The sequence below is a fragment of the Octopus sinensis genome, linkage group LG2 (assembly GCF_006345805.1).
Source record: "Octopus sinensis linkage group LG2, ASM634580v1, whole genome shotgun sequence".
In the NCBI taxonomy this organism is placed as follows: Eukaryota; Metazoa; Mollusca; class Cephalopoda; order Octopoda; family Octopodidae; genus Octopus; species Octopus sinensis.
In genome coordinates this window covers 119,869,068-119,896,132 of record NC_042998.1, presented here as the reverse complement: position 1 = coordinate 119,896,132, position 27,065 = coordinate 119,869,068, and the positions used below count along the sequence as shown (strand labels likewise).

The window sequence follows — 27,065 nt, the reverse complement described above, 5'->3', positions numbered from 1 at the left end:
ATCATGGCATATTGATTTAACTGATTGTAGCCTCCCTGCAATAAAACCTTATAAATCTCACATCAGAAAATAATGTTTACTTTCAGTAAACCTATAAATTCAAATGTTAAACATGAAAGCTATAAAATTTAGCAAAGATATGTAAGACATATCTTTTGTTGTTTTAGTTCCAGAAAACAATCAGCAGAAAAGACCCAACTTATTTCTTGCCAATGGGGAGACATATACAGTCATTTGACCTGCAAGAAATAGCAAACAGATATCCTTCAAATCGCACTTTATTGTCTTAATAAAGGAAAGACATTACTGATGTGGTCTTAAAGAGATTGTCTAAAGATAAGATGGAATGCTCATGGCTAGAATATTGTTAATCACAGAGCTTCTGGGTCAGGCCAAACTTGGGCCTAAACAAATGTTATTCCTGTTGTTTAGGCCCAAGTGAAAAGAAAATATATTAGTAATAACTATACCTCTAAAGTTTTCATTTCTTGTACAGTATTGTGGAGATAGGCAACAGCTCTCTCTGCTATTTCCCATGGACGATTCAGTAGAGACAGTAAAGCACATTGTCGAGAAAAAAGATAATTGCGGAATTCTAAAAGACTAGCTTTATTCATTTTGATTAAATCTCTTTTGTCCCAGTTAAGAGCTTTACTTAGTGATATTCCAGCCCATTTTGTACATGGCTCAATGAATGGAGTCAACCAATCCACAGTTTCTGGAAAAAGAGGCAAAGTGGTCAGATTACTTGTCATTGTATAACATTTGCATAACACATAAGTCTAAAAGAAAACACTCACCTACATTTTATGGCAACCTTGTTTTGTGCATCAATTATTTTATATCAATCTTTTCATACTTACACCTTTATTTGTTAGCTAAAATGCTTTTATAGTAGAATGATGTCTTTCCTATGCAGCTGTGAAGTAGTAAGTAAACCTTATTTTTTTGCTTACCCATAACTGGTGTAATAAAGAGTTAGGTACCTTGTCTACAGACAGAGAATGACAGAAGTAAGATCTGAACTTATTAATCATGTGGTCAATATTGCAGCCCCTTATCTTCACAGCTACCCTATCTCATCACATACAAATAATTTTTACAGTTCTACTGTTAACCACTGAATTGAGAGGTAGAAGTAAAATTAATCAATAAGATAAATTAAGGCAAACTGTCTGATTAATAAACCATCATAGGTACTTATTTTGATAACCTACCTCCAGCGGCATGATTTAGCAAAAATTGTGTAAACAAAGCATCTAACTCATCATATTGCAGAAGACTGTCATCATAGACTCCAAGCATTTCAAACATAAAAGCCAGTTCTTCCTGAAATATTTAAAATATTTTATAAAAGATATTTTACTATAATACATATATATATATATATATATATATATATATATAAAATAGATCAAAACTGAAAAAAATTTATTCATTTCACACACAATTAAATCAAAAGTTGAATATTATGTATCTATGGTAAAAGACATGAATACAAATCTCAAATAGTAAAAATAATAATGAAATTTTTGTATACAGTGCTCAGGTGCACCACAACTTGTCAAAAGTGCATATAAAGCATATGCAGTAATGTACAAATGTCTGGGAAGTGAACAGTGTATGAGTCAGATACATGCTTGCGTATATGGAGGGGAGAAAATCAGGCGTAGTGTTGGCAAATCTCAGGAAGCATGGAAGTTTTGAAGGATGCAGTGCTCCAACAACTAACAACTGATGCCGGCAGTTTGTTCCATGCTTCAGCAACTCTTAGTGTGAAAAAATGTTTCCGAAAGTCATGGGAGCTGTGCTGTTTTCTGACTTTGTAAACATGTCCATGGGTGTTAGGCAGGTGGAATTTGAAAAGGTGCTCAGAGTTATTGTTAGTAAGATGGTTAAAGCTGCCTCAAACCATCTTTGATACAAAACCACCTTAAATCATACTTTTATGTAAGAACCTGTTAAGTTATGTCCCAAACGATAAATCAATAAGTGACAAAATTAGTTATTTTACTAAATTCTTCAAAATTTTGCTTATTTTCAAAATCAACAGAAATATATTGGCTATATATTTCATTAGAAATAAGGTCAAAGATCTGTTCAATCAGGGCTGGTTTAGAGCTAAACAACAACACCTAACATCAAGACTTACAGAATTTAAGTTACCTGAACTAAAAAATACTCAGAGAAGCTCCATTTCTGTTCATTCCGTCTTTCCCTCAAAGATCTCATGTTTTCTTCATATTTACTTAGGTGCCTGTTGAAAGATTGTAGCAATAACTGCCGAAGACGTTGGTAGAAGTTATTCCAGGAATCCATACACCTTTGGTCACCCTTGTGAGGTTCTGTCAAAACAATGCATCTTCAAACAAGACAAACAGAAATGGTAATTCAGATTTAAGAAATCACAATTTGAAACAGGCAACAATAAATACTAGAATTCTTACAGTTATTAAACTAATAAGGTGTATTATATGTGTATATGAGTGTACATATTATCATAATCATCAGTTGTTTGTTTGTTTTTACATTGTATCAGTTGGATGGATTATCACAGTCTGAGTCTGTTTTTATTTAGAGTTACTGTCCTCCTAGATAGGTCAGAGGACCAAATATTAATCACGTTTCATTTTTAGCTTGGTTTCTATGGCTGGCTGCCCTTCCAATTACAAACTACTTAATAGTGTACAGGGTGCATTTTATCATGACACCAGCACTAGTGAGGTATTGGTGCCACTATAAAGCTCTACCAAGGCGCTTTAAAAAGTATCCTGGAAAGATTTTATAGTAACACCAATACTTGTTGCTTTGTACTCTGCAATTAGAGACCTCACTCTTCTGTGATGTATTCATTCACTCAGGTGAAGAGATGAATAGAAAGGAAAGAGCAAAAAATAACAGAAGAACTAGGTTGGGTGAATAAAGAGAGTAATAATGAATGGCAGAAGCAGAGATTTGAGTGAGAGGGTCATAGAGGAGATGAAGGGATGAGAGAGTGATGGATAGTATTAGAAGTGGATATCAATAAGTGGCTTGGAGATGAGAGAGTAATGAAAGGAAGTACAGAATGGATAATGATAGAGTGTATAGGGTAAACTAGATATCACGCAATCTCTTATGCATATGTCACATGATAGTTGAAGGTGATAAGAATGATCTCTCTCACTCTTTCTCTCTCTCTCTCTATATATATATATATAATATATATATATATATATATATAATATATATATATATATATATATATATATATATATATATATATATATATATATATATATATATATATATTATTTATAATAAGAGTAGATCGTATATGAGTGGGTATATATTTGTAAAAAAGAAGTTTGAAAACACTACTATATTAGATAAATTTTAATTTTCTTATGAATTTTACATGTTTCAGTTCTTGAAAAAAACGAACCTTATCAAAAATATTATAAAAAGTAAAGTGTAATAGAAAAGTTCATAATTGTTTCTTACTGGTCTCAATAGAATCCATGTGGTGGTGTTTTGTCGGTAGTAGGTATAATAGCTATAAATTTCAAGTTGAGTGTAGTAAAGAAGTTCATTATTGTTTCTGAAATGGTAGCAGCAGTAGTCTACAGCTGCTACCATTTCCCATCAACCAGAGCAATTGTTAGATAAAAAACTACAATTATAAACATAAGCAACAATACTTACCTATCAACCTGCTTTCCACAGAAATCACTTTTCACTCTATCAATAACTGATGATCGAGGCAAAAGCTTAGCCTTTACTTTACTTTCATCACTGACGACAACAACTATTAACCAGTCAGGTATATTGTTGCTCTTCAATGCAGTATGCCATTCAGTTATATCTTCTCGTACTGACTGCTTGTAGTTGTCCACATCCTGGTAATGACAGTACAACACTATTCACCGTTTTATACATAATATTTAAATTCATAGACATGACACACAGTTTAAAGACTTGTTTTAAATCCTTTCTTTCAATGTTATTATGGTTTGGAGAAGATCAAGGGAAGTTAACAGGTCTAGGATATTGTCAATTTTTGGTTTTTCTGTTATAAGGTTGATCAAAATAAAGGGACAGAGTCCATGACCAACAAAGGCTCTTTGGGGTTCAGTGAGATGATTGTAATTGACGTTTAGTTTAAACATCTCTGAAATGACACAGGCGGGGGGGGGGGCATAGGAAGGGAAGAAATCCTAGAAAGGAAGATTGGACATGATTGTTAATGTAGGGCAGTATGAATGACAAAAAGAAGAGTGACAAGCGTGTTGGGTTGTGTGAGCCAGTACACAGCAAATTACTTCAAAGTATAAACTGTTTTTACAGGAAGATAACTTTCCTACTACCAACCACACTAGTATAAGAGTTGTTAGTCAACCTGCTAGAAACAGCAGCAAAATCTACTTCAGGCTATACCATATTATTGTATACTCCAGAGTACATTATCCCTGAAAAAGAGATGAAATGGTCATGTTAGAAAGCCTTTTGATCATGAGACTGCTTGATCAAGGCCAATTTGAAAGGAAGTAGAGTGTGTTCCTTGTCCATGAGCATGAAATACATGTAGCAGGAGGATTTAACACTGTAGCCATGATGTCAATAGTTCAATATTTTATCCTCATAATATTCAAAAGAACTATTTAAGAATAAGAATTGTTGATTTGCATGAAGAATCAGACAATCAGAATTGTGTTGACTAAGAATACAGCTAAACAATTTTGGAACATTTCTGAGATTGAGTAACTGGATGCACAAACCCTCAACAACAGCCAAAGATATTACATATATTTCAGATATATTGCACATGCAAGAGAGAGTGAGTATGACAAAAAATATTTGACTAACAAGTTTAGTGTTGATGCTATAAAACCCCCATCAATATCCACCTCCATGTTTACTGCTTATACACAAAGTTTGAAATTTCTTTCATTAATCCTGCATACGTGTATTTTTGTATGATATTTGTTTTCATTTTGTATTTTTTACAATGTTAGAATGAGATCAAGATTTGATCACAAAATATTTCCCTCATTACACCAACATTAAAAGTACTTAACTTTTACAGCTCTACCTTAGACTAATTCATTTTGGCCATTTTTAAGTAACCTAAATCTAGCCTTCTTACAGTATAATAACAACAAATCAAAACCTTAAAAATTTAATATTTTTATAACTTTTCAAAAATGAATGGTGGTTTAGTTGTTTTTAATTTGAATACACTTCTCACCACTGACCTCTCTCTCACACATTATCTCACAATCCTGAATATCTTACACCTCTGATCCTCTCATAACAAGACATGAGCAAATCTTTTCCTGTTTGCCTACACCCTTGGCCACATATACTGATCATCTAGCTGCTCTTTTAGTCATTTAATAATACTGCCTACAACCACCTTCCTTCCAGGTTTTCTAAGCCTCTACTGTCTTATCAAACATGTCATTCCACCACCACATTATATTTGGTTTAGCTAGAACTTAGCACCAGGCTTAAGCTAGGTATTTTGTAGAAATTTCCAGTTGTCATCTATGCTATAGATATCTAAATCTTTCTCATTAGAGTCACATGCATCATTTAGAATTTCTCTAAACATATTCTCAATTACAGAAACTTTTAGTTTTCATATCTTCCTTCTCCAGGTTGTCTTCTGTTTCTGTGTTTATATAAATATATAACTTTTACAGAAATACATCAGTCATAAAAATGATATTTTATAGTAATTTTTCTTCTCAAGTTACACAGATGTTTCTTTGTGATTCAAATCATCATAAATGCAGTGATCATATGATTGGCCTTTGGAAATCTAAAACCTTATGACACTATAGTTTACAAACTGCAATATAAATTAAACTTTAAAAAATTAAATAAAGATCAATGAACCTCACATAATATTTTTCAGAACACTCAAAGCTATGATACTTGCCACCTATTCCTTTAAAGAGTCCCTTATTCATAACTGTTAAACATTACAAAAATTATTAAAGAATGAGACAGAAAATGTAAGAAATTCCAATATATTTAGAATCCCTCAATCTCCTTCAATGATAAGTAACAGGATTCTACATTAGGAGAATATTTATCTTCCAATACCAAGTCCAAGAAAACTCATGTCAATATAAAAAGACAAACATGAATACCACCATTACCATGCTCCCAAGCTTGTCCAGTTGCTCAATCTGCTAGAAATAGCAACCATAATCCCCTCAAATCCCCTACTTTCTTAAAACAGGAAGGACACATTAAATTATACAGTCCTTGATACACTGCATAAGGAGAAAAAACAGGAAGCTGGTGACTAGAATCATACTTGATCAGGGCTGACCTGGGACTCAACAGCATCAACAACACAGATGAATTATAAAGAAAAACAATTCAATGAAACTGAATATGTGTAAAAACTGAATATTTAAAAATAAAAATAACAACACATACACATTCAGTCCAATATATATGGAAGAATGGTCGGCTAATAAGTGATTTATCATTTTCTGTTGGTAGAATATCTTCGTCATAGGGAACAAAACTGGCATCAAGACACACAAACTTTGATGATCTCCCATAGGATCTACAACAAAAAGAAAGTTGGCATCAGTATTTGTGTTTTAAATTTTTTTTTTAAATACATTCAAAGTTATTAAAAGAACATTAAAAAAAAATAACTGTTTTCCTTGTTTCATTGTTTCAGTCATTGGCTTATGACCATGATAAAATATTGCTTTGAAAGGTTTAGGTGATGAAAAAACAGAGTGTTCCCAAACAGAATACTTTTGACCATAACCTGGAATTAAACATCAACAATAACAATCACTTCCCTTGTTATCTCTACAGTGTTTCGTTCCATGAATCTCATAGCAAACACAATATCCAATTGTCCTCATCCCAAACTGTATCTTTCTGCAACACTCTCTGCTTATGTTACCTCACCATACATAAGGCCTCCAAACTTTATGCGAACAGTCTTCATCAATAATAAAAAAAGAGCTGGTGAAGGTTGACATTTGACCAAAAATAATTGACAGACTAACCTTTTCCATTCTGTAGCTTCCTTGGGCAGTCCTCGGTTGATGTGTGCTTGTAACCCAGAGAATAGGGAAGAATCTCCATAACCTGGTTTGTAGAATATACTGATATTTACTTAAAATCTATATTTTACATTCATATAACAAAACAGGAAGTTGGAAAATTTTTTAGTATTATTCCCCATTACACATATTTCATTTGCTAATAGGAATCACAAAATTGTCCATGTTAGATAAACATGTAAGAAATTTCATATTAGAAATTCTTCAGACAAAGAATAAAACAATACAAAATCTACATTTAAACAAAATATTTATATATAGGTTAGTAATAAGGAATACTATAAATAGTTGGGGGAAAGAAAAAAGATGACCATCACTACACTGTTTGATGATGGTAAATAAGCTGCAAACTTTACCTTCAGTCAATAGTCACTTTGTAAAAATATATTTCAATTTTATGGTTGACTGCTTTTATATATAACTTCACATAAAAACAAACATGAATCTGTGTGTGTGTGTTTGTAAATCGTTTTGATAAAACCTGAACAGTCCCATCACATAAACTCTGAATTACTACAGAGTGAATCATTGACTTTACAAACGATGTTTACTTCATGTATTAAATATTGTTATTCACATTTGCATTTCTGTGTATGTGTGTGTGTGTGTAGAGAGAGAGAGAGAGAGAGAGAAATGGATAAAGTGCCAACCAGTCAGATAGAGAAAGAGAGTGTGTGTACATGTTTCAAAATAAGTATGAAATATAATTATCTAGAAACAGGAGGGAAAGACTTTGTAATCAAATCTTGGTTGTGTCCCAACAATATCAAAAATACAGAATAAAAACTTATATAATATTCCTATAACGATGCTCAATGTTTCTGAAATGTTTCAGTATTCTATGAACTAAAATAAAAAAAGAGAATGGTTATGAAGTCAAGATTCTGGACTTATGATGACATGATCATAAGTTCAAAGCTATTGGTATTACTGACAGGAAATAAGTTGTATTTGGGGCTCATGGTTGTGACATTGATAGGAGAAACTGTAAGAACAAAAACAAAATATCCCATCCATCCATATATGGTAATAACATATAAAAAATGAAGCTGGGTGATAACAGAAACAATGAATAGCCAAATTTGATTTATAGTATTAAATTTAAAGAGGAAAGAGTTCTTTTTTATATATGACTTAGAGGAGGGAAGCAACACTTTTCTTAAGATCCAAGGCTATTGGGAGGAAAACCTAATTCAAACACCTGCGACTGAATAAATTTGTTAAGCATATTCAAGCACCAAATAGTTGAGTTAACTGTAATGAATAAAGTCTGTCACAAAAAAAAGGCAATGTTTCTTTTGGTGAACTTCTCTAAATATCAATTATATATCAAGCATAAGGTTTTGCTTGAACTGATCTATGCTAAAAAACACCTGAACAATGTGCCATGCAGTAAGACTGATCCCAAAACCAAGTAATTGCAAAGGAAACTTTCTAACCACACAATCTTGCCTGATTGTTGAGATCAGTGTGGTTGATATTCAGCATAAACCTTTATAGGTCGATGTCAGCGGAAGGAAATGTGGATAGAGTGGAGTTCCAGGAAAGACTGGGAATGTGTGACGATGAGTGGAGTAGAGGTGATGGTACAGTTTTCTTGGTGAATGCAGTTATTTCAGAGAAGAACCATTATAGTAACAATATCATAGAGAGACAGAGAGGGAGGATACTGTTGGTTGTAATAGGAAAAGTGAAAATGTGGAGCACATATTTCTCTTACTCAACTTCTAGGCATCATATCTTGGAATCCACTGCTTGCTCCTAACACTTCTATAAAGTGGGATAAGCCAGCATAGAAGCCTTTACATACTCGCTAACCTGATAGAAATAACCAAATCTCCTTTATACCACACAATAAATAAAACACAATCTATAATATCGTTCACTGTTTAAAAAAAAATGTTGGAATTGTAACATCTGGAATACCTTTGATAAGTAGGTTTGCTTGATAAGAGATGATCTGGAGCTTGGGAAGTCTATATGTGAACACTTGAACACTAGCACCTACCTCAGATTCAGATTTCCTATACAAAGAGATGGACAATAGTTACGGTTTATAAGGGAAAATAAAACTTAAGCAGTATGATGTGGTTTGGGATTTTGGCTGTTATTTGTAACAGGTCAAGTAACCAGTTGAATGTTACCTAATTATTTCGGTGAAATATTGCTTTCAAATCTTAGTACAAGACCAGCAGTTTTGGGGGGAGGGATACGTCGATTAGATGGACCCCAGTGCTCAACTGGTACTTATTTTATCGATGCCGAAAGGATGAAGGGCAAAGTCGACTTCGGCGGAGTTTGAACTCAGAACGTAAAGATGAACGAAATACCGCTAAGTATTTTACCCAGCGTGCTAACGATTCTATCAGCTCACCGCCTTAGATCGGTAAAATATTGAAATAAGGTCTGTGTAGGTTTAAATATTGCTTGTTCTGTGTAATACAGATGCTTTCTACCACTGTGCTACGACACATTCGTGTAACGTGTATGGTAGGTAGGTGTGCCGCAAGTTTTTGAAGTGAGCCAGAAAATGTCAAAATATTTAGAAAACTTGGGTGTTTATTTCCTTTGTAGCGAAGTGCGATGAAAGAACCCAAGCTCCATTTTAAAACAATTTTAATGCTCATATTTTAATACAATGAAGTTTATAAGCCACAATACTTTTGGTGCCTTGTTCAGTGACTTTGGATCAAAACAGGTTGAAAATCGCTGGTGTAGTGTGTTATCAACGATAGTCATGTTTAGCACGGTAGTGAGTTGCTTCCATCAATTTATGTTAAGTGAACACCCGAGTTCATGAGACACTGGAGCATTAAACAACTTCAACATTTAATGTTAATGTATAATTTTAATTCTGATTCCAATAAATGACATATGGAAGAGAATGGGATCAATGAACTGTGTCTAACTTTGTAGTTATTTTAACAATTGTTCTAAATACGAGAGCGAGAAGAAAATAAACAAGACGACAGCAGATTCACTTTAATGTATTTAATATACTCACATGTAACAACTGGTTTGGTTTCCATACTAAGTTGAAGCTAATCGTTATTTGTTTATATAAGGAAATTCAGAAGAAGTCTCGACATGTTTGGTGTGTTTAATTAAACTTAATTTGTCTTTTAATCAACATTCCTGGTTACTGCCCTCCATTGCACTTTATTCTGGAAACTAAGTTTCGTATAAATTTGTCTGCAACATTCTCTCTCTTTATTCATTTTTAACTGATTTGTTTAATACTATGATATTTCAAAATAACTTATTAGCAATAGTTTAAAACTATATTAAAGGTATATATGATGGAATAAATATATTTTTATCTCGATCACAAGTTTAAGTATTAGTACGAAAATAAGTTTACCTAATGTAAGACAATTTTTCTTTATTTTCTTTATTTCCCCCAAAATGTGTTTGGCGTTGTTTAAAACATAAATTAGGTAAATATTTGAAAATATTAAATATAATTGATGATGTAAATTTATCATTGCTTCTGATATATCAACAAATACAATATAATGAATGTTATTCAAGAGTCCAAAACCGAATTATTGTAAACATTAGTTCTAGATTTCATTGTGTAAATACCTTTGCAAACATCTGATATTTACGATATGTACACTATGAAAGAAATTATCAAGGATTTGGCCGTTGGTGCAGACGAAATTTGTATTTAGTTATGAACATTTTAGAGAGTAATATAATACCATTGCGAAATAAACAAAAATTAATGTAACAGTATACGTGTGTCTTGAAAGGCAAATATTGATGCTACAAAGATGCAATTCTTTTTATATTTTTATCATCATATGAACAGCTTGCGTTGTTTGTGTAATATATTATAGTGGATTCATTATATCCATTTAAAAACAAATACTATTGTTTTTCCATCATCAGTTGTTGCTTGGAATTAAGATTAGAGCCCAATACTGATTTGTATAAATATATTAGTTTATTGTTCTCAGTTGTCAACTTTTTCACCCTTTTTCCACGTTCTAATATATAGTTGGTATTTCTAGCAAAAATTACAGTAGATGAGCCTGTTGTCGCAGGAGTTTGTCTATTATCTTTTTCATACATGACCCGCTACAAATAGCAGCCAAATCTCCTTCATATCATTGTAAAGAAAGACACATGGGGTGTTAGTTATGGATGCATAACGCCTGAAGTGAAAGATGGAATAACTAATTATAAGCCTCGGTTATCAGGTCTGACTTAAGGCTAAACAACAACTAATTCTATCACAGTGTCACTCCTCGTGCCTCGTGGTATTGTGCTTATCATTTCTCCCCCTGTTTTTTTTTTCTATCTGAAATGATGAAGTAGACTTTAAGAGAACACAAATCATGCTAGAAAAAGTTATCAATCAATACTATGTTAAGTATCATCATCACCATTTAATGTCCATGTTTCATGCTGGTATGGGTTGGATGGTTTGACAGGATTTGATCAGTTCAAGGGTTGCATCATGCTCCAATGTTTGCTTTGGTGTGGTTTCTACAGCTGGATGCCCTTCCTAATGCCAACCACTTTACTGCATGTACTAGGTGTTGTTTTCATGGCACCAAAATTAGTAAGGCCACCATGCAGCTTGCTAGACTAAAACCCTTCTTGACTGAGTGGGGTCTACAATAGAGAGGAAAGCAATATGAAAGAAGGGGCCAGAACAGAGCAGGCTTTTTTTGTCTTGTTGAGGAACTACATTTGCTACTCGCATTATAGAAGAGTGTATATAAACTATTAAGATATGTGTAGAAATAACAAGTGTTATAATAATCATAGAAGTAAGAAATATTATGGTAGGTGTAGAAGTAACAAATTTTATAGAGACAAGTAACAATATTATGATGTGGAAAGGGCTGTTGGTTGCTAGCATCATTAGAATGTCTGAAAAAATGCCAAGCAGCATTCATTCCAGTTCTCTATGTTCTAAGTTTAAATCTTCCTGAGTTCAGCTTCACCTTTCATCCGTCTGGTGTTAGTAAAATATTGTAAGAGTCAAGTGCCTCAGTCAATGATATTGACAAATCCTCTTCCCCCTAAACTGTTAGGTTTGTACCTATATTAGAAACAGGTGTGGAAAAAACAAATGCTATGATAGGTAACAAGTATTATGATAAATATAAAAGTAATAAATACTTTGATAGGTTATTGATATAAAAATAATTTCCATCAGGTTTCCATTTTTACTTCATTTAGATCTCTTTGAGATATGAGTTCTGACAAACGACGTCGAGCTCGAATACAAGGAGGATGGTCATCAGCTTCTAACAATAACACTGGTAAGAAATTACCACAACCTAAACGCCCTCCAGTATCATTTAACACTTTAAATGACCAAGATAACAAAGAAGACAGTTCAAAACAAGAAGAATACGCACAATTTTTATTTACTGGATCTTCTAATGTAAGTATACAATGTATTTGTGCATTTTTGTGTATGAGATGGGGAGCACAGATAGTTACATGGAGAAGGTGGAGGGTAACCAGCCAAGAGTTTGGTGCTTCATATATTTGATTGGCACAGTTTAGTCAGTGGCTCCTTAGCTCTGAAATGGTCCCATCCATCTGGTTGTAAATAAGAACCACTTTCCATCCACCACACTAAACTGAAATAACATGAAAAGATTGATGAGTGGTCTGTTAGCTTGCAAGATTGGGTTTAATCCTTATTAGCCTTAAGGAGTCAACAAGAAACCACTTCAAATTATTCTGTAAAAACCAGTTCTTCAGTAGTTACAATAACCTGCATACAGGATTACAGAATTCAATGATGACTCAGTCATCACTCTAATGATATTTATTTATCGTATTAACATATTCTTTGGCTTGAATTAGGTTAGTCTCATCTACCACTCCACTGACTGGGGACTAAGTGTCAGCATCTTAGTTTATTGACAGCTATTTCTCATCAGCTCAGCTATTTGCTGAATTTGTAGTGTGGAAGTTGTTGTTTTTTTTTTCTTTCATATAATTTAGCCTCAATAGTGAGATTGAAACTAAAGATACAACTAAAGAAAGTTCAAGTTCTTCATATACTTCATTATTCAGGGGTTAGTGGTAGGAAAAACAGTCAACTATGAAAGTAGACTTTGCTAAAAGCACCTAAGGACCATGTAGTAGGGTTAAACTGTATGACAAATTAAATCTACTACCTCAAAATTACTTCAATGAAAGGGAAAAACCCCTCTCATTGCAGCAAGCATGACAAAATTATTGTGAAATGAGAATGAAGAGCAGTGTCTTTGATCTTTGCAACTACTCTCACATAGATGTGGTCAATATGGCTAATGTTTAACTTTAAATTTTGTTGGGAAGATGTGAACTGGGTGAGAGTTGTTGAGGACTGCAATTCTGTTTCAAAGATAAAGTGTAAGATAAAGTAGGGATGATAAGTAGAGGGAGAAATGGTAGAATTCCTTAAGTTTAAATAGCAATTTAAAAGCACCCACCACACTCTCGGAGTGGTTGACTTTAGGAAGGGCATCCAGCTGTAGAAACTCTGCCAGATCAGATTGGAGTCTGGTGCAGCCATCTGGTTTGCCAGACCTCGGTCAAAGCACATATTTCTGCCTAGCTGAAGACAATATTGTACAGTCTTCTATGCAGTGCTTAATTATATGAGACACACTGGATTGTTGTTAATGTTTAAATCCAGATCAGCCCTGATTGAGTAAACCTATGCTAGCATGGAAAGCGGACATTAAACGATGATGATGTAATAGATGTGTTAAGCAGTATGACAAATGTTCTAATAAGTGCTATATAAGGCTTATACATCAAATATTCAGTTAGATAAAATTTGCATTTAAACTCGTTTATTGATTTTTTAATTTTATAAGAAAATTTCAAAATATCCCTTGTGTATTAATTGCTATAACAAATTGTTATAACAAAAACTTAGTGAAATATTTAAAATATTAACAGTTGGATAGATAGACAAATATAACAAAATAATTTGACAAAAAATGTGAATTTTTAATTATTTTCTGAGATTTTACAAAAACAACAAAAATATTATTAAAAAAAATATTTAATGTTATATTATTGACTTTATATCAGATTATATATTTTTAGAACAATCCTTTGTTTCTTTTATTGCAGAAATTCAGAGAGAAACCACCAGTAAAAACTATCACGTGAGAACATTTTTTTGGACAATCATCCATGTTTCTTTTGTTGATGATGCTGTTTTTTAGCCCCCAGGTCAGCTATGACCCAGCTATGATCAGAGGCATTCCAGCTGTGGCCATCCTGTCTTTTTCTTATGTGCATGAAACCCAGGACCATATTATCTTTTTTTAGGACATTAGAGAGAGATATCAGGAAGATTCAGGTGATATAACTAGGTGAGCAACCAGCCTTTGATAAGCTCTGGTCAGCTGAACAACTATGCACATATTTCTGCCTAGCTGAAGACAATATTGTACAGTCTTCTATGCAGTGCTTAATTATATGAGACACACTGGATTGTTGTTAATGTTTAAATCCAGATCAGCCCTGATTGAGTAAACCTATGATGAAAAGCATTCCAACCATGATCATCCCTTGTTGCATATCCAAGGCCACATGATCCAAATGGGTCTAATTTTTTTTAAGATAGTTGGGTATTTGAGGGAAATTTGGCTATTATTTCTAGCAGGTTGAACAACTGCATAGCTGCTCCCTAGCTGTCGTTAGGTTGATATTACACCAGGAGACACATGGCTCACATTCTTCCCCTATAAACTACAAGGCTAATGGAATGAAACAGATATATAGTAGTGGATGTTGGGATGGGTATGGCATATTTAAGTTTATCTGAGATGGAGGATGGGCACTACTTAAAGCAACTTTAGGTCTGTTTTTATCATGATACTGAGGCCACATAGTGTGATTAATGTTCAGTTTGAATTGTTCCATGTTAGTAACCAGAAAGAACGGATGGGTAAGGAAGAAGTTTCTGGACGTGGAAATTCTGAAGAGGAAGGATTGAGAGAAATGCTTAATATGAAATCTGGAAGATGAATGAAATAATTATCCATTCCTTAGCTTTTGGAATGATGTAGTTGCTAAATAATCAAAATGTTATTGTTGTTGTTTAGCTTCAGAGTAGCTCTGATTGAACATACCTACAATCAGAGACATTCAAACCTTGGGTGTCAGTATTTTTTCCCTAATGGTGTATCCCTGACTACATCATCCAATGTAGGATGTGTGGTTTGGGGAAGATTTGGCTGCTGCTATTTCCAACAGGTCTAACAACCATGTAGATGTTTCCTCACTTACTTAATGATTACAGATCTGTGCTCCTTGCTAATAATAATCTATCGATTGTTGGTTCAGTCCTTGCTAAGACTTTCAGACCATTGATCTGAACCATTTCTAAATTTGCCTTATTCTACTCAACTGAAAATAAATCTCTAAAGATGGTCCATAGCTCCATTAAGTCATAGAAGCAATATTATTGAGTGGATAATCAATAGGCCTCTCTATTGTTGCTTAACCCTGTGTAAGCCCTGATCCAGCAAAGCTATATTTAAAGGTGTTTCAGTCATGACCATCTCATATTATTTCAAAATTACATATCTAATCATTGTCCTTCCTTTTTTAAGATAGTAAAGTATGAGTTGAGGATTTGGTTGCTATTTCTTGTAGGTTGAGGTACCACATAAAGCCTTTCTTGATCTCAAGTTAATCATCAGAGGGAGAGACTATTTTCTTCTGTATTAACTGTAAATATCTACCAGAATTTTACCTACAATGGTCTAGCATTTTATTCATCTCTCATTCACTTAAAGCATAAATCCTTCAAATCCCTTGAACCCATGCAAAAGACTGAGCCAACAAAGAAGCCTCGAGGTAATCATGCAACCTGCTGGTTTAAAGAAATACTTTTCCATTATATACAGTTCCTGTTTCTTACAACTACAAACATACCTCACATGCTCTGATTATCTTTCCTGCCAGCCTCACATAACATAACTGGAACAAAGGAATACTGCTAGCATATTTGGAATGGTGTAGCAAAAATATTTTAGGCTACATTCAAACAAAAGCCACTGACTCGTCAGCAAGAACTCACTCATCTACACACCTCTGTCCCACAGATTATACTGTTTCTTTACTCTAGCTGTCCTATCTCTATTACCACATCTTTCACTCTTCTAAACTAGTTGTGCACCTTCTTCATTCATGTTAATCCAACATGACTATCTACTTCTACTCATCGCCCATACTGTGTCTCAACTCAAATATCCCATACTAACTCTTTTACACAATCCTTTCTTTCACTTTCCCCAGATCCTCAATGCTCTGGAATTCCATTCCCACATTTTCCCTTTAGGTATTCAGACTGTATCACTTTAACTAGTTAGTCATTTTGACCATTGTCAAAAAGCTTACAGTGAATGTAGATACTGCCCCCTTTCTCCTGGTTAAACCATGAAAACAAAGAACTCCCTAGAAACAAATAATCTTCATTGGTGTCCAGTGACTCACCAGATTAGGAATATAATCTACATGTGTCTTTTATATTTGCAGAGAACATGGAATACATGATATTAGTGCCAGTGAAAATGGTGTGTCAAGGTGAGTTTCACTAATTTGATACAAGTAAACAAACGGTAGGGTCACATGGCATAACAATTATGTGGTTTCAGGTTTAATCCCACTGTGTGACACCTTGGGTAAGCATATTAAACCAAAACCTCAAAACAACCCAGACCAAATTGAGTTGACAGAAACTGAGTGAAGCCTGTTGAAGAAACATACCTAATCTTGAGTGGGAGACTTAATCCATTGTCCTGTTTAATTACATTCTTGGCCCTTAGGTACCTTTACAAGAACCTAAGGGCTAGGAGTGCAGTTAAAGCAGAGGTCTCTGGTCTGAGAATAACTTATGATAAGTGCTTTCTTTCAGAAACCTTATAAAAAGACCACAACTCTTCCTCCTTTGACTAAACCGTAACAAAACTAATCTTTCAATTTCTCATGTTTTTCGGAATGAAGTCCTTATACATTGATAACATCAGTGAAGAAAAACATGAGTGCATTATTTTATTCTCCTGCTTATTTTCAAGCAGTTAGCTGGTGATGAAAATATCTTGTCTTTTTAAAGCTGTAGTTTAACTACTTTATAATTCAATTGATGCAATTTTTAAACTTGTGTTCTAGGATTCGTTTCTTCCCCAGTTTTATTGAAGAGAAAGAAGCAGATAGGATATTCAGAACTCTCCTCCATGATCTTCCGTGGAAACAAGCAAGTGATGTATTACCAAATGGCTCCAAATTTCTGCAACCCCGTCTGACAGCTTGGTATGGAGATTTACCCTACAGTTACTCAGGACAAACTCATCAACCCAATGCCAAGGTTAATACTCTTTTACTTGTTTCAGTCATGTGACTGTGGCCATGCTGGAGCACCGCCTTTAGTCAAGCAAATCGACCCCAGGACTTATTCTTTGTAAGCCTAGTACTTATTCTATCAGTCTCTTTGGCTGAACCGCTAAGTTACGGGGACGTAAACACACCAGCATCAGTTGTCAGGCGATGTTGGAGGGACAAGCACAGACACACAAACATATACACACAATCATATATATGACGGGCTTGGTAGAGTTTCCGTCTACCAAATCCACTCACAAGGCTTTGATTGGCCCGAGGCTATAGTAGAAGACACTTGCCCAAGGTGCTCCGCATTGGAACTGAATCCAGAACCATGTGGTTGGTAAGCAAGCTACTTACCACACAGCCACTCCTACACCTATTAGTTATTTAATTAATATTCACATTAATTAAATAACTAATATCAGCAAAGACCAGACTGATTTTTATCTACTGAAAGTTTACTTCTAATTATGATATCTAACATTGACACATGGCTATGCATTTAGTCACAGTACATCACTAACACTTCCTTAAAAGGATCAAAGGCCAAGTTCATTCTCGCAGCATTTTAATCAGAAACATTTAAATGATGTGTCCTTTTTAATCGCTTAGTAAGAGGTGGAAGAGCAGTGCCTATGACATTTTGCAGTGCTTTTGTGGCTGTTGGAGGAAAGAAAATGGGTCAATATAAAGCTATGGTAGAAGACATTTGTCCAATGTGCTACGCTCTGGGATCAAATTTATAGCCATTTGACTGTGAAGCAAACTTCATAACTACATGGTTATGTCTTATAAATTCCACTATTCTAATAGTAAATAGTTATTTCCAACTTTAGCACAAGCCAGAAATTTGTAGAAGGAGGTAATTACTGAAGTGTCCTCATTTTATTGTGACCTTTGAATTTCATGTATAATTATTTTATCCCAACACAAAACTATTCCGTTCCATCACAAATGGTTATCACCCTTCCACTTGTTAGGCAACCAAATATCCCCATATTACGTACTACTTTCTATATAACAATATATAGAGAGGTTGTATACTGTCAACATAACATGACAGTCCCGTAAAGGAATTACACCACTGCTGTTTAGCCCTAGGAAGCATCGACGCTTCCTGTCGGCTTTGACACGTTTCCTGTGTCCGACACAGGAAATGTGTCAAAGCTGACAGGAAGCGTTGATGCTTCCTAGGGCTAAATAGCGGTGGTGTAATTCCCTTACAGGACTGTCATGTTATGTTGACAGTATACAACCACTCTATCGCTCCACCACCGCTCATGTCTCTTTGAGACATTTAGAAATTTAATATTTCTAATATATAGAGAGTATGTGTGTTAAAATTATAGTCATCTAAGAATCCATGAGTCAGAATAAACAGGATTTCGTATATTTGTCAATAGTGTGTGTATATTAATATTTATACAATACAGTGTTATAGATCCATTTCAGCTGATTTTACCAGTTGATTTTATTTATGAGAGTTTAGTAAAACCATTCTCTACACTCATAAGAAGTAGGAAAAATTATGGTGGCACGTTTTTCCACTGGAAAGTATAGTGTCACATTCAGTTTGTGGGTGTCATAAAAACAGGAATTTAAAAAAAAAAAAGTTTTTTTTGTTCATTAGAGTTATGCCCCTTGAATTAGACTACCATTCCAGTGTATAAGGTAAATGCCTGTAGAGTGGAATGCAGGCAGGATAGTGTTGTGTGTGTGAGGGGAGAGTGTGGATGAGGAAGAACAATCTTAAACTCATATGTGGACATGTATGTGTGTTTGTACATAATAAGCTGGGTGTTGCAAAGCTCTAATATTTATATTCAGTCCTCCAATATCCAATTACATATCTACACTCATATCTGGAATGGTGCCGCAAAAACATTCTAGACTACATTGAAACAAAAGCCATTGCCTTGTGAGCAAGACTTCACTCAATCCATCAGCATCTAATTACATATCTACACTCATGAGGGCAGGATCAGAAATTTTGCTTTTGCAGTTTAAATAGGGATCTGGGTAAAGCAAATTCTTTAGTGGAATTCTTTTCTCTGCCAAGCAGAGCCTGCACTTCTCATTACAATTGAAATAAGGTTATCATCTAACCAGTATTTCCCACTTGATGCTATAATTCACAACACTTTCTTTCAACAGTTATATGTGCCTTGCTAGGGCTGTATCATTTTACTTCCTGGATATTAAACAAGAATTTATGGTTGCTAAATTTGGTCCTGATGGGATCTTTTTGTCACATCCACATATTCCCACACGTCCATCTGTCCACTGAGATCCTTTGACATCACCTTGCCTCATATACAATTGTCTCTGCATTACATTAGCTATTTAATTGACCTGCAATATTGTCTTGCATGAGCTTCTTGCCTCAGTTTCATTTATGTGCCTACCTACTAAGATTTTTTTTGCACTAGGTACACAGCTAAAAGAAATTCTTAAGCTGTGTCTGTGCATTTGGAGGAAGTAGTTATTGATGAAAGAAGCCATCACATGCATATATATGATTATGTGTTAGTATCTCCATGTCATGACATCATGCAATAATTGTAAATGAATGTCACCATCATACACACACAGTGCTATTTGTTTTCTATCTTCTATGTAAGTATGTTTGGTCATGGGGAAATATTAAATTGCTTGGAAATAGGTGAGGGTTGGCAACAGGGAAAGCATCTGGTCATAGAAAACCTACCTCAATGAATTTTGTCATGCAAGCACACAGAAAACTCTAGTAGTTACCCTGACACTTGAGTTTCAATCCAGATAGAGTGTAAGTGCCCTGAGAGAAAAGTAGGGCATAAGAAGCATCAAATGTGGTGTGCAAGAGAGACAACTGCGCTGGTATGGTCATGTGTTACATATGGATGAGGACAGTTGTGTGAGGAAGTGCCACACCCTAACTGTGGAAGGAACCTGTGGAAAAGGAAGACATGGGATGAGGTGGTGAAGCATGACTCTAACATTGGGCCTCACAGAGGCAATGACAGGAGACCAAGACCTTTGGAGATATGCTGTGATTGAGAAGATCCAGCAACTAAAGTGAGATCTCAGTCATGGCTGATGCCAGTGTTGCATGTCCAGCCCATTTAAGAGTACCCTTGATGCGTTGGGCAATATGATATGCTTGAGAATACCTGCTAAGTAAAACCAAAATCGTAGCTGTGGCCAGTGCCTACTGACTGGCTCCTGTTTCGGTAGCATGTATAATGCATCATCCCAACGTGGTCGATACCAGTGTCTCTTGACTGGCACCCATGCTGGTGACACATAAAACGCACCATCCGAATGTGGCTAATGCTAGTACCCACTGACTGGCTCCCATGCTGGTGACATGTAAAATGCACTAGCCAAACATGATCGATACTAGACCCACATGACTGGCTCCTGTGCCGGTGGTACGTAAAAAGCGCCCACTATACTCTTGGAGTGGTTAGCGTTAGGAAGGACATGCTGCTGTAGAAACATTGCTAGATCAGATTGGAGCCTGGTGCAGCCACTGGCTCTCCAGACCTCAGTCAAACCGTCCAACCCATGCCAACATGGAAAATGGACGTTAAATGATGACGATGATGCTACAGTAGAAGACACTAGTCCATGGTCCTGTGTAATGGGATTGAACATGATTGCAAAGTGAATTTCTTACTCGCGCACACACAGAAACGTGTGTGTGTATGTGTACTTTGTATGTGTGTAGTTTATAACTCTACTTTGAGGACTTGGGAAGCATTTTTACTTCTCCCCAAATATAAAATTGCAAATTGTTAGTTATTCTTAAAATATATATCATTGTTTAATGTCCATTTTTATTCTTGTGAATTACATGGGAACCTCACTGCAGCTGGTGTCACCCAGTACACACTGTACTGGATACATCTATGACTGGATGTGCCTTGGAATTAGGAAAGGCAGACAGTGGAGCATGACACGGTCCTCTAACTCAATGGATCTTGAAAAACCATTCAAACCATTCTAACATAAAAGATGGACATTAAATGATGATGACAATACATGGTAACTGTTTGACCTTTTAGACTGTAATTTTCTTTCAGTGGCATCCTACGTTACAAACTATTCGAGAACATTTGCAGCAATCTCTGGGCATTTTATTCAACTCTATGTTGGCAAACCTCTATCGGGATGGTCATGATAGTGTTGGTTGGCACACAGACAAAAATCCTGCCATTGGTGATCAACCTACTATAGCGTCACTATCTTTTGGTGAGGGCAGAATGTTTGAACTTCGGAGAAATCCTCCTCCTGTAAGTACTTCCGTTCTCTTATTACATCAGTCATTTCAATGTATCAGTTACTACAATATATTCTTAAATTAGTCATTTGAATATATTACTATACCAAGCACAGGTGCTAGTGCCACACAAAAAGCATTGGTGCTTATACCATATAAAAAGCACCCAGTACACTCTAAAGTGGTTGGCATTAGGGAGGGCATCCAGCCATAGAAACTATGGCTAAAACTGACTATGGAATCTGGTGCAGCCCCTAGCCTTTCAGTTCCTGTCAAGCCATCCAACCCATACCAACATGGAAAATGGACATTAAATGATGATGATGATTCAGAAGTCCCTTCAGCTTTTAAGTGATATTTGAAGTTTTCACTTTTTATTTCATACACACACACATACATAAATATATACATTATGGATGTCACTCAAAATCAAGGACAACTTGGTTGTATGTACCATGCTTTTACTAATTGTTTTTGGTATCTATGTAGCCTTGAATTGACATAGACATCCATTTGGCCCTCCCGTGTAACTGCTGAAGTGGAAAAGAGCTATACCAGCACTCAGCAGATATTCATTTTAGCTGACTTCACTGGAACAATGTGAAATGAAGTGCTTTGTTCAAGGACATAATGTGTCCATTCCACGAATTGAACTCACAACATTGCCCAAACATATGTACTAAAGAGACTTTTAAATCGCCCTGTAAGACACAGCAGCTGTAAGTTGAGGTGATTAACCATAGTGATTACAGTCATAAGTTCAGATCTTACTCCTACTGTCATTGTGTTGTGTCTTTTTAAAAGGTACATAATTCTTGCTCCATTTTAGATTAAATCAACAAGTGCAGACAGTATTGCCATCTTAACAGTTGAATGTTCATTAGTGATAGGAAGGGCACTCAGTTACATTAAAAATGTATGCTTATTATATGCAAGACATAATTGAATTTCTACAAAATTTCTCTGTTATTTCTTAGGAAGAAAATGGAGATTATACCTATATGGAACATGTAAATGTACCAGTTACTAATGGTTGTCTTCTCACTATGGAAGGAGCTTTACAACATGATTGGCAGGTAAGAATTAACCACTGAAATGTTCTAAACATTTAACCATAATATTATAGCAATTTACTCTTTGGTCAAAACAGTAGAAGTTAGCTTTTTGTAAGTACAATCTATCAGCTGTTTTCAATCCTAGTTGTAATCATTTTATATCATTTGAATCACTAACATATTTGAGAAAAGCATGAATATTAGAACATCTTAAAAGCAGAGGCATGACCAATGGGTTAAGAAGTTGGCCAGGCTTGATCCCATGGCTGCAGTAATCTTGAGCAAATGTTTCCGACCATTGCCTCTAAATGAACCAATCTTTGTGAGTGAAATTGTGTAAATAGAAACTGTGTCAACATATCAGATTGATTGTAACTGTTATTGAATGATAAATTCTATCACCTAGATCATGGGTACCTTTATCAATGTCCAGCCTGTTAGAATCATTTGGACCAGGTCTCCAGTTTGAGGATAACTTCCTTCAATCCACCAATTTAGAAAGTCATAGTAAGTAGGAAGGCAGACAAATCACAAATCCCTTCAGGTAGATGGCCCTACTCAATCTATAGAAAGGCGTAGGTAGAAACTCTATAAGATGCACCCAATGTAAGCTTTGGACACATAAAAGGTGCCGCAACATCAGAGGAAGATTAACAGAGAAACTAACTTTTGTATGTGGTAGGTGCACAGGTACAATAAACGCTGAAAGTGCACAGAAAATAGACTCCATCAACTACCAGGGAAGCAAGTAGATAGCTTCTGTTATCTAGGTGACCAAGTTAATAGTGGAGGTGGATGCTCTGAGTGTGTATCTGTGAGAATAAGATTAGGCTGGGCAAAGTTCAGAGAGCTCCTACTCCTGGTGGCAACAAAGGTCCTCTCTCTCAGAGTGAAAGACAGATTGTTTGATGCCTGTGTGCAAATAGCTATGCTACATGGCAGTGAAACATGGGCTATGACAGCCGAGGACATGCGTAAGCTTAAAAGAAATGAAGCCAGTATGCTTCGCTGGATGTGCAATGTCAGTGTGCATCTTTGGCAGAGTGTAAGCATCTTGAGAGAAAAGTTAGGTATAAGGAGAATCAGATGTGGTGTGCAAGAGAGATGACTGCACTGGTATGATCATGTGATGCATATGGACGAGAACAGCTGTGTAAAGAAGTGACACTCTCTAACAGGAAGACATGAGATGAGATGGTGAAGCATGAACTTCGAACTTTGAGCCTCACAAAGGCAATAACTGGTAACCGAGAACTTTGACAATGTGCTGTGTTTGAGAGGACCCGTAAAGCCAAGTGCACCCATGCTGGTGGTATGTAAAGAACATCTTTTGAACATTGGATCTCACAGAGGCAAAGTGGCTGAGTTCCTCTTGAGCATTGGGCTTAACAGAGACAAAGTGGCTGAGCTCCTTTTGAGCATTGGGCCTCACGGAGGCAAAGTGGCTGTGTTCCTTTTGAGTGTTGGGCCTCACAGAGGCAATGACCAAGACCTTTGGCATTATGTCATGTTTGAGAAGACGACCTATCAAGCCAAGCAAAATCGTAGTTATGGCAGATACCAGTGTCATGCAAATTGGCTGCCGGTGTCACATAAACGCACCCTGGTGTCACACAAATGGCACCCATACTGGTGGCACGTAAAAGCACTCCATTACACTCCTAGAGTGGATGGCATTAGGAAGGGCATCCAGCCATAGAAAACCATGTCAAATCAGACTGGAGTCTGGTGCAGCCTTCCAGCATGCCAGCCCGGTCAACCATCCAACCCATGCCAGCATGGACAATGGATGTTAAATGATGGTGGTGGCAGTGGTGTTGGTGTAAAGATCCATGAGCAATATCTGTTCTTTTCTGACTAAGCTATTAAAAATGTATATATAGAACATGCAGGACTTTTGCGACTCCACAAGATGTACTCAACTAGTTTGGGTAACATCCTAAACCAAACTGACTTATGTTTTAAATATTCATTGTTGTTCTTACTATGTATTCTCATTGTTCTTTTTCAGCATCGAGTTCCAAAAGAGTACCATGAGCGTGGAGCCAGGATTAACCTTACTTTCAGACTGACTATTCCAGGATAAAATATGCTGTGATATTCTCTCTAGCTTCAAGATTTTTCTGAGAAACAAAAATTTGGTCAACATGTTAAAACTGAGGTGCCAACAAAGAGAACTAGGCTCATATCCAACAAGCTCCTCACATTTTTATTCTCTCCTTATTTAAAATGTAAACATGTCTTTTATTGTATATACTTTGGCAAAATTATCATGCTGGATTTTGTTGAGATTTATTAATATTAATCTCAAATCAAAAATGTGCTTATCTTTTCATCTGTTATCTACCCGTAACCTTAACCTTCTTTGCAAAATATTTTGATTAGCTGAATTAATAAAATATGTCAAGATGAGATAAACTGAATAGTATTGTTATTCAGCTCCAAGTCAGCTCTGATTGTGCAAACCTGCATATAATCAAAGGTGTTCCAGCTTTATCCCATCTTTTTGTACATTCAGAGATACATTCTCCAATGTGCATCCTTTTGTATTGAAGATACTAATTTATAATTTGGCAAGTTAAGTGATCTTGTTGGCTTGCATTATCAAAATAGCATTTCTTTGACTTGGTTACATTTTTTTATATAATTCAGTTAAATAAAGACCCAGACTAAATGCATTACTGTATTTTTTTTTTTGCCCTTTGTTTATTTGCTGGGATAACCCAGCACTTTCTTGTCTTCTGGGTTATAATATTCAGATTAATTTGTTGATGTCATTTCAGTGTATGTGCTGTTACACTGAATTCTTAAGATAACAAAGCAACACATTTAAAGTCCTTTGTGTTCTGTCTGAGTTGTTCTTTAAGGTAAAAGGTTTTCAGGTGTTTAAGACCACCATATCATTAATTCATAGCTTTCTGATGTAGAATGCCTTAATTTTCTTAAATGTATGTGAGATTGTGTTGACTTGGGATATGCAGTCAAGATCATCTAAGTGTAAATGATGGCTACTGCTTAACCACTCTCATCAGTAATGGCAATCATCTAAGCAAAGAACTTTGAAAACTTAGTTCTAATATGTACTGAAACTCGAGAATTTAATAAAAATATGTGTTTAACACCTTTTCTCTCTGATAGAATTATGAGGAGGATATCCAAGTTCTTATTGATCACATTACGTACATCAATAAAATTTATCCTGTAAAAGGAAAGCATCAACCAACTGCCACTCATTAATATGCTGGCAACAAGAACAGAAACGGTGTTTAGAAGATTAGTGTATTGAAAATCAGCTTCCACTAAACTACATAAATTATGAGTCGCGTTCACTGTTACAGATATTGCCAAATGCCAACAACATTATATAAAGGAAATAGATCAATTGAAAATGCATTCTTGAATAACAAATACCCAGCCTATTGTATTAGATCTATAATTAATTGCAAGCAGAAAGCAGAGACCAAAACAAAGAATTACTGTAAGGAATTAACTGTGAAAATTCAGACAAACTAACATATATTACATCAGAATTGTGTTCAAAAGTAAAATCACATTTCACAGATTTCTCTCCAAAATTAAACTAACTCAGGGATGGCTAAAACATAAGAACTACATCTATAACAGTCAATGTGTTTGCAAAAGGTCATGTAAAGGAGAAGCTGAGAAGCTTTACAAAGTCAGAACAGAACATCAGAGTCTTACTATCATCATCAACATCATTTAATGTCCAAGTTCCATGCTAGCACAGGGTGAACAGTTTGACAGGATCTGATTGGTCCAAGAATTGCATCATGCTCCAGTGTCTGCTTTTGCATGAATTCTATGATTGGATACCCTTCCTATTACAACATTTACTAAGTGCTTTTTCTTCATAGCACTAGCTCTAGTGAGGTCACCATACAATTCACAAGACTACAAAACTTGAGACATGGGGTGGGCAGCTTTATGCTAGGAGATAAGGAGAGAGCGAAAATGCTTAGTTTAAGCTGAAAAGAGATAAATTTTAAAAATGAGTAGAAAATGTTAAAGTCAGAACCCAGTATGAAAAGGAAGTTATATACTACTATGGAATGCAATTTCCATAATTGATAGAAACCATCTTCATCATTTAACGTCTGTTTCCATGCTGGCATGGGTTGGATGGTTTGACTGGAACTTGCAAGCCACAGAGCTACACCAGGTTCTAATTATCAGTTTTGGCATGGTTTCTACTGCTGGATGCCCTTCCTAACACTAACCACTTTAGAAAGTGTACTGAGTACTTTTTATGTGACACCAGCACTGATGCTCTTTATGCGGCAT

At 35.4% G+C, this 27,065-nt stretch overlaps 2 protein-coding genes across 3 annotated transcripts in view; one reads left to right on the top strand and one right to left on the bottom strand.

The window, feature by feature from the left end:
- The window catches only part of LOC115228296 (trafficking protein particle complex subunit 10), a 47,768-nt gene extending 37,507 nt beyond the window's left edge, over nucleotides 1-10,261 (bottom strand). Inside the window, exons 1-7 of the mRNA XM_029798915.2 lie at nucleotides 10,087-10,261; nucleotides 7,026-7,107; nucleotides 6,433-6,565; nucleotides 3,685-3,878; nucleotides 2,167-2,362; nucleotides 1,218-1,329; nucleotides 471-718 (exon numbers count right to left, since the gene is read on the bottom strand). Of these exons, the coding sequence (XP_029654775.1) occupies nucleotides 471-718; nucleotides 1,218-1,329; nucleotides 2,167-2,362; nucleotides 3,685-3,878; nucleotides 6,433-6,565; nucleotides 7,026-7,107; nucleotides 10,087-10,111 (990 nt within the window). The 5' untranslated portion in view covers nucleotides 10,112-10,261. The remainder of the gene's footprint in view (nucleotides 1-470; nucleotides 719-1,217; nucleotides 1,330-2,166; nucleotides 2,363-3,684; nucleotides 3,879-6,432; nucleotides 6,566-7,025; nucleotides 7,108-10,086) is intronic.
- A 154-nt stretch (nucleotides 10,262-10,415) lies between these two features.
- LOC115232595 (alpha-ketoglutarate-dependent dioxygenase alkB homolog 3) lies at nucleotides 10,416-25,441 on the top strand. Of its 2 annotated transcripts, none has more exons than XM_029802563.2 (8): nucleotides 10,416-10,519; nucleotides 12,279-12,486; nucleotides 14,184-14,218; nucleotides 16,602-16,649; nucleotides 17,235-17,430; nucleotides 21,512-21,721; nucleotides 22,686-22,784; nucleotides 24,775-25,441. In XM_029802563.2, exons 2-8 carry the CDS (start codon nucleotides 12,292-12,294, stop codon nucleotides 24,847-24,849), a joined length of 858 nt encoding a protein of 285 aa, XP_029658423.1. In that variant the 5' UTR covers nucleotides 10,416-10,519; nucleotides 12,279-12,291; the 3' UTR covers nucleotides 24,850-25,441. The 2 variants fall into 2 exon arrangements, with proteins under 2 accessions (XP_029658423.1, XP_029658424.1); XM_029802564.2 differs by having other exon boundaries at nucleotides 10,422-10,519; nucleotides 12,256-12,486.
- Nucleotides 25,442-27,065: the final 1,624 nt, after the last annotated feature.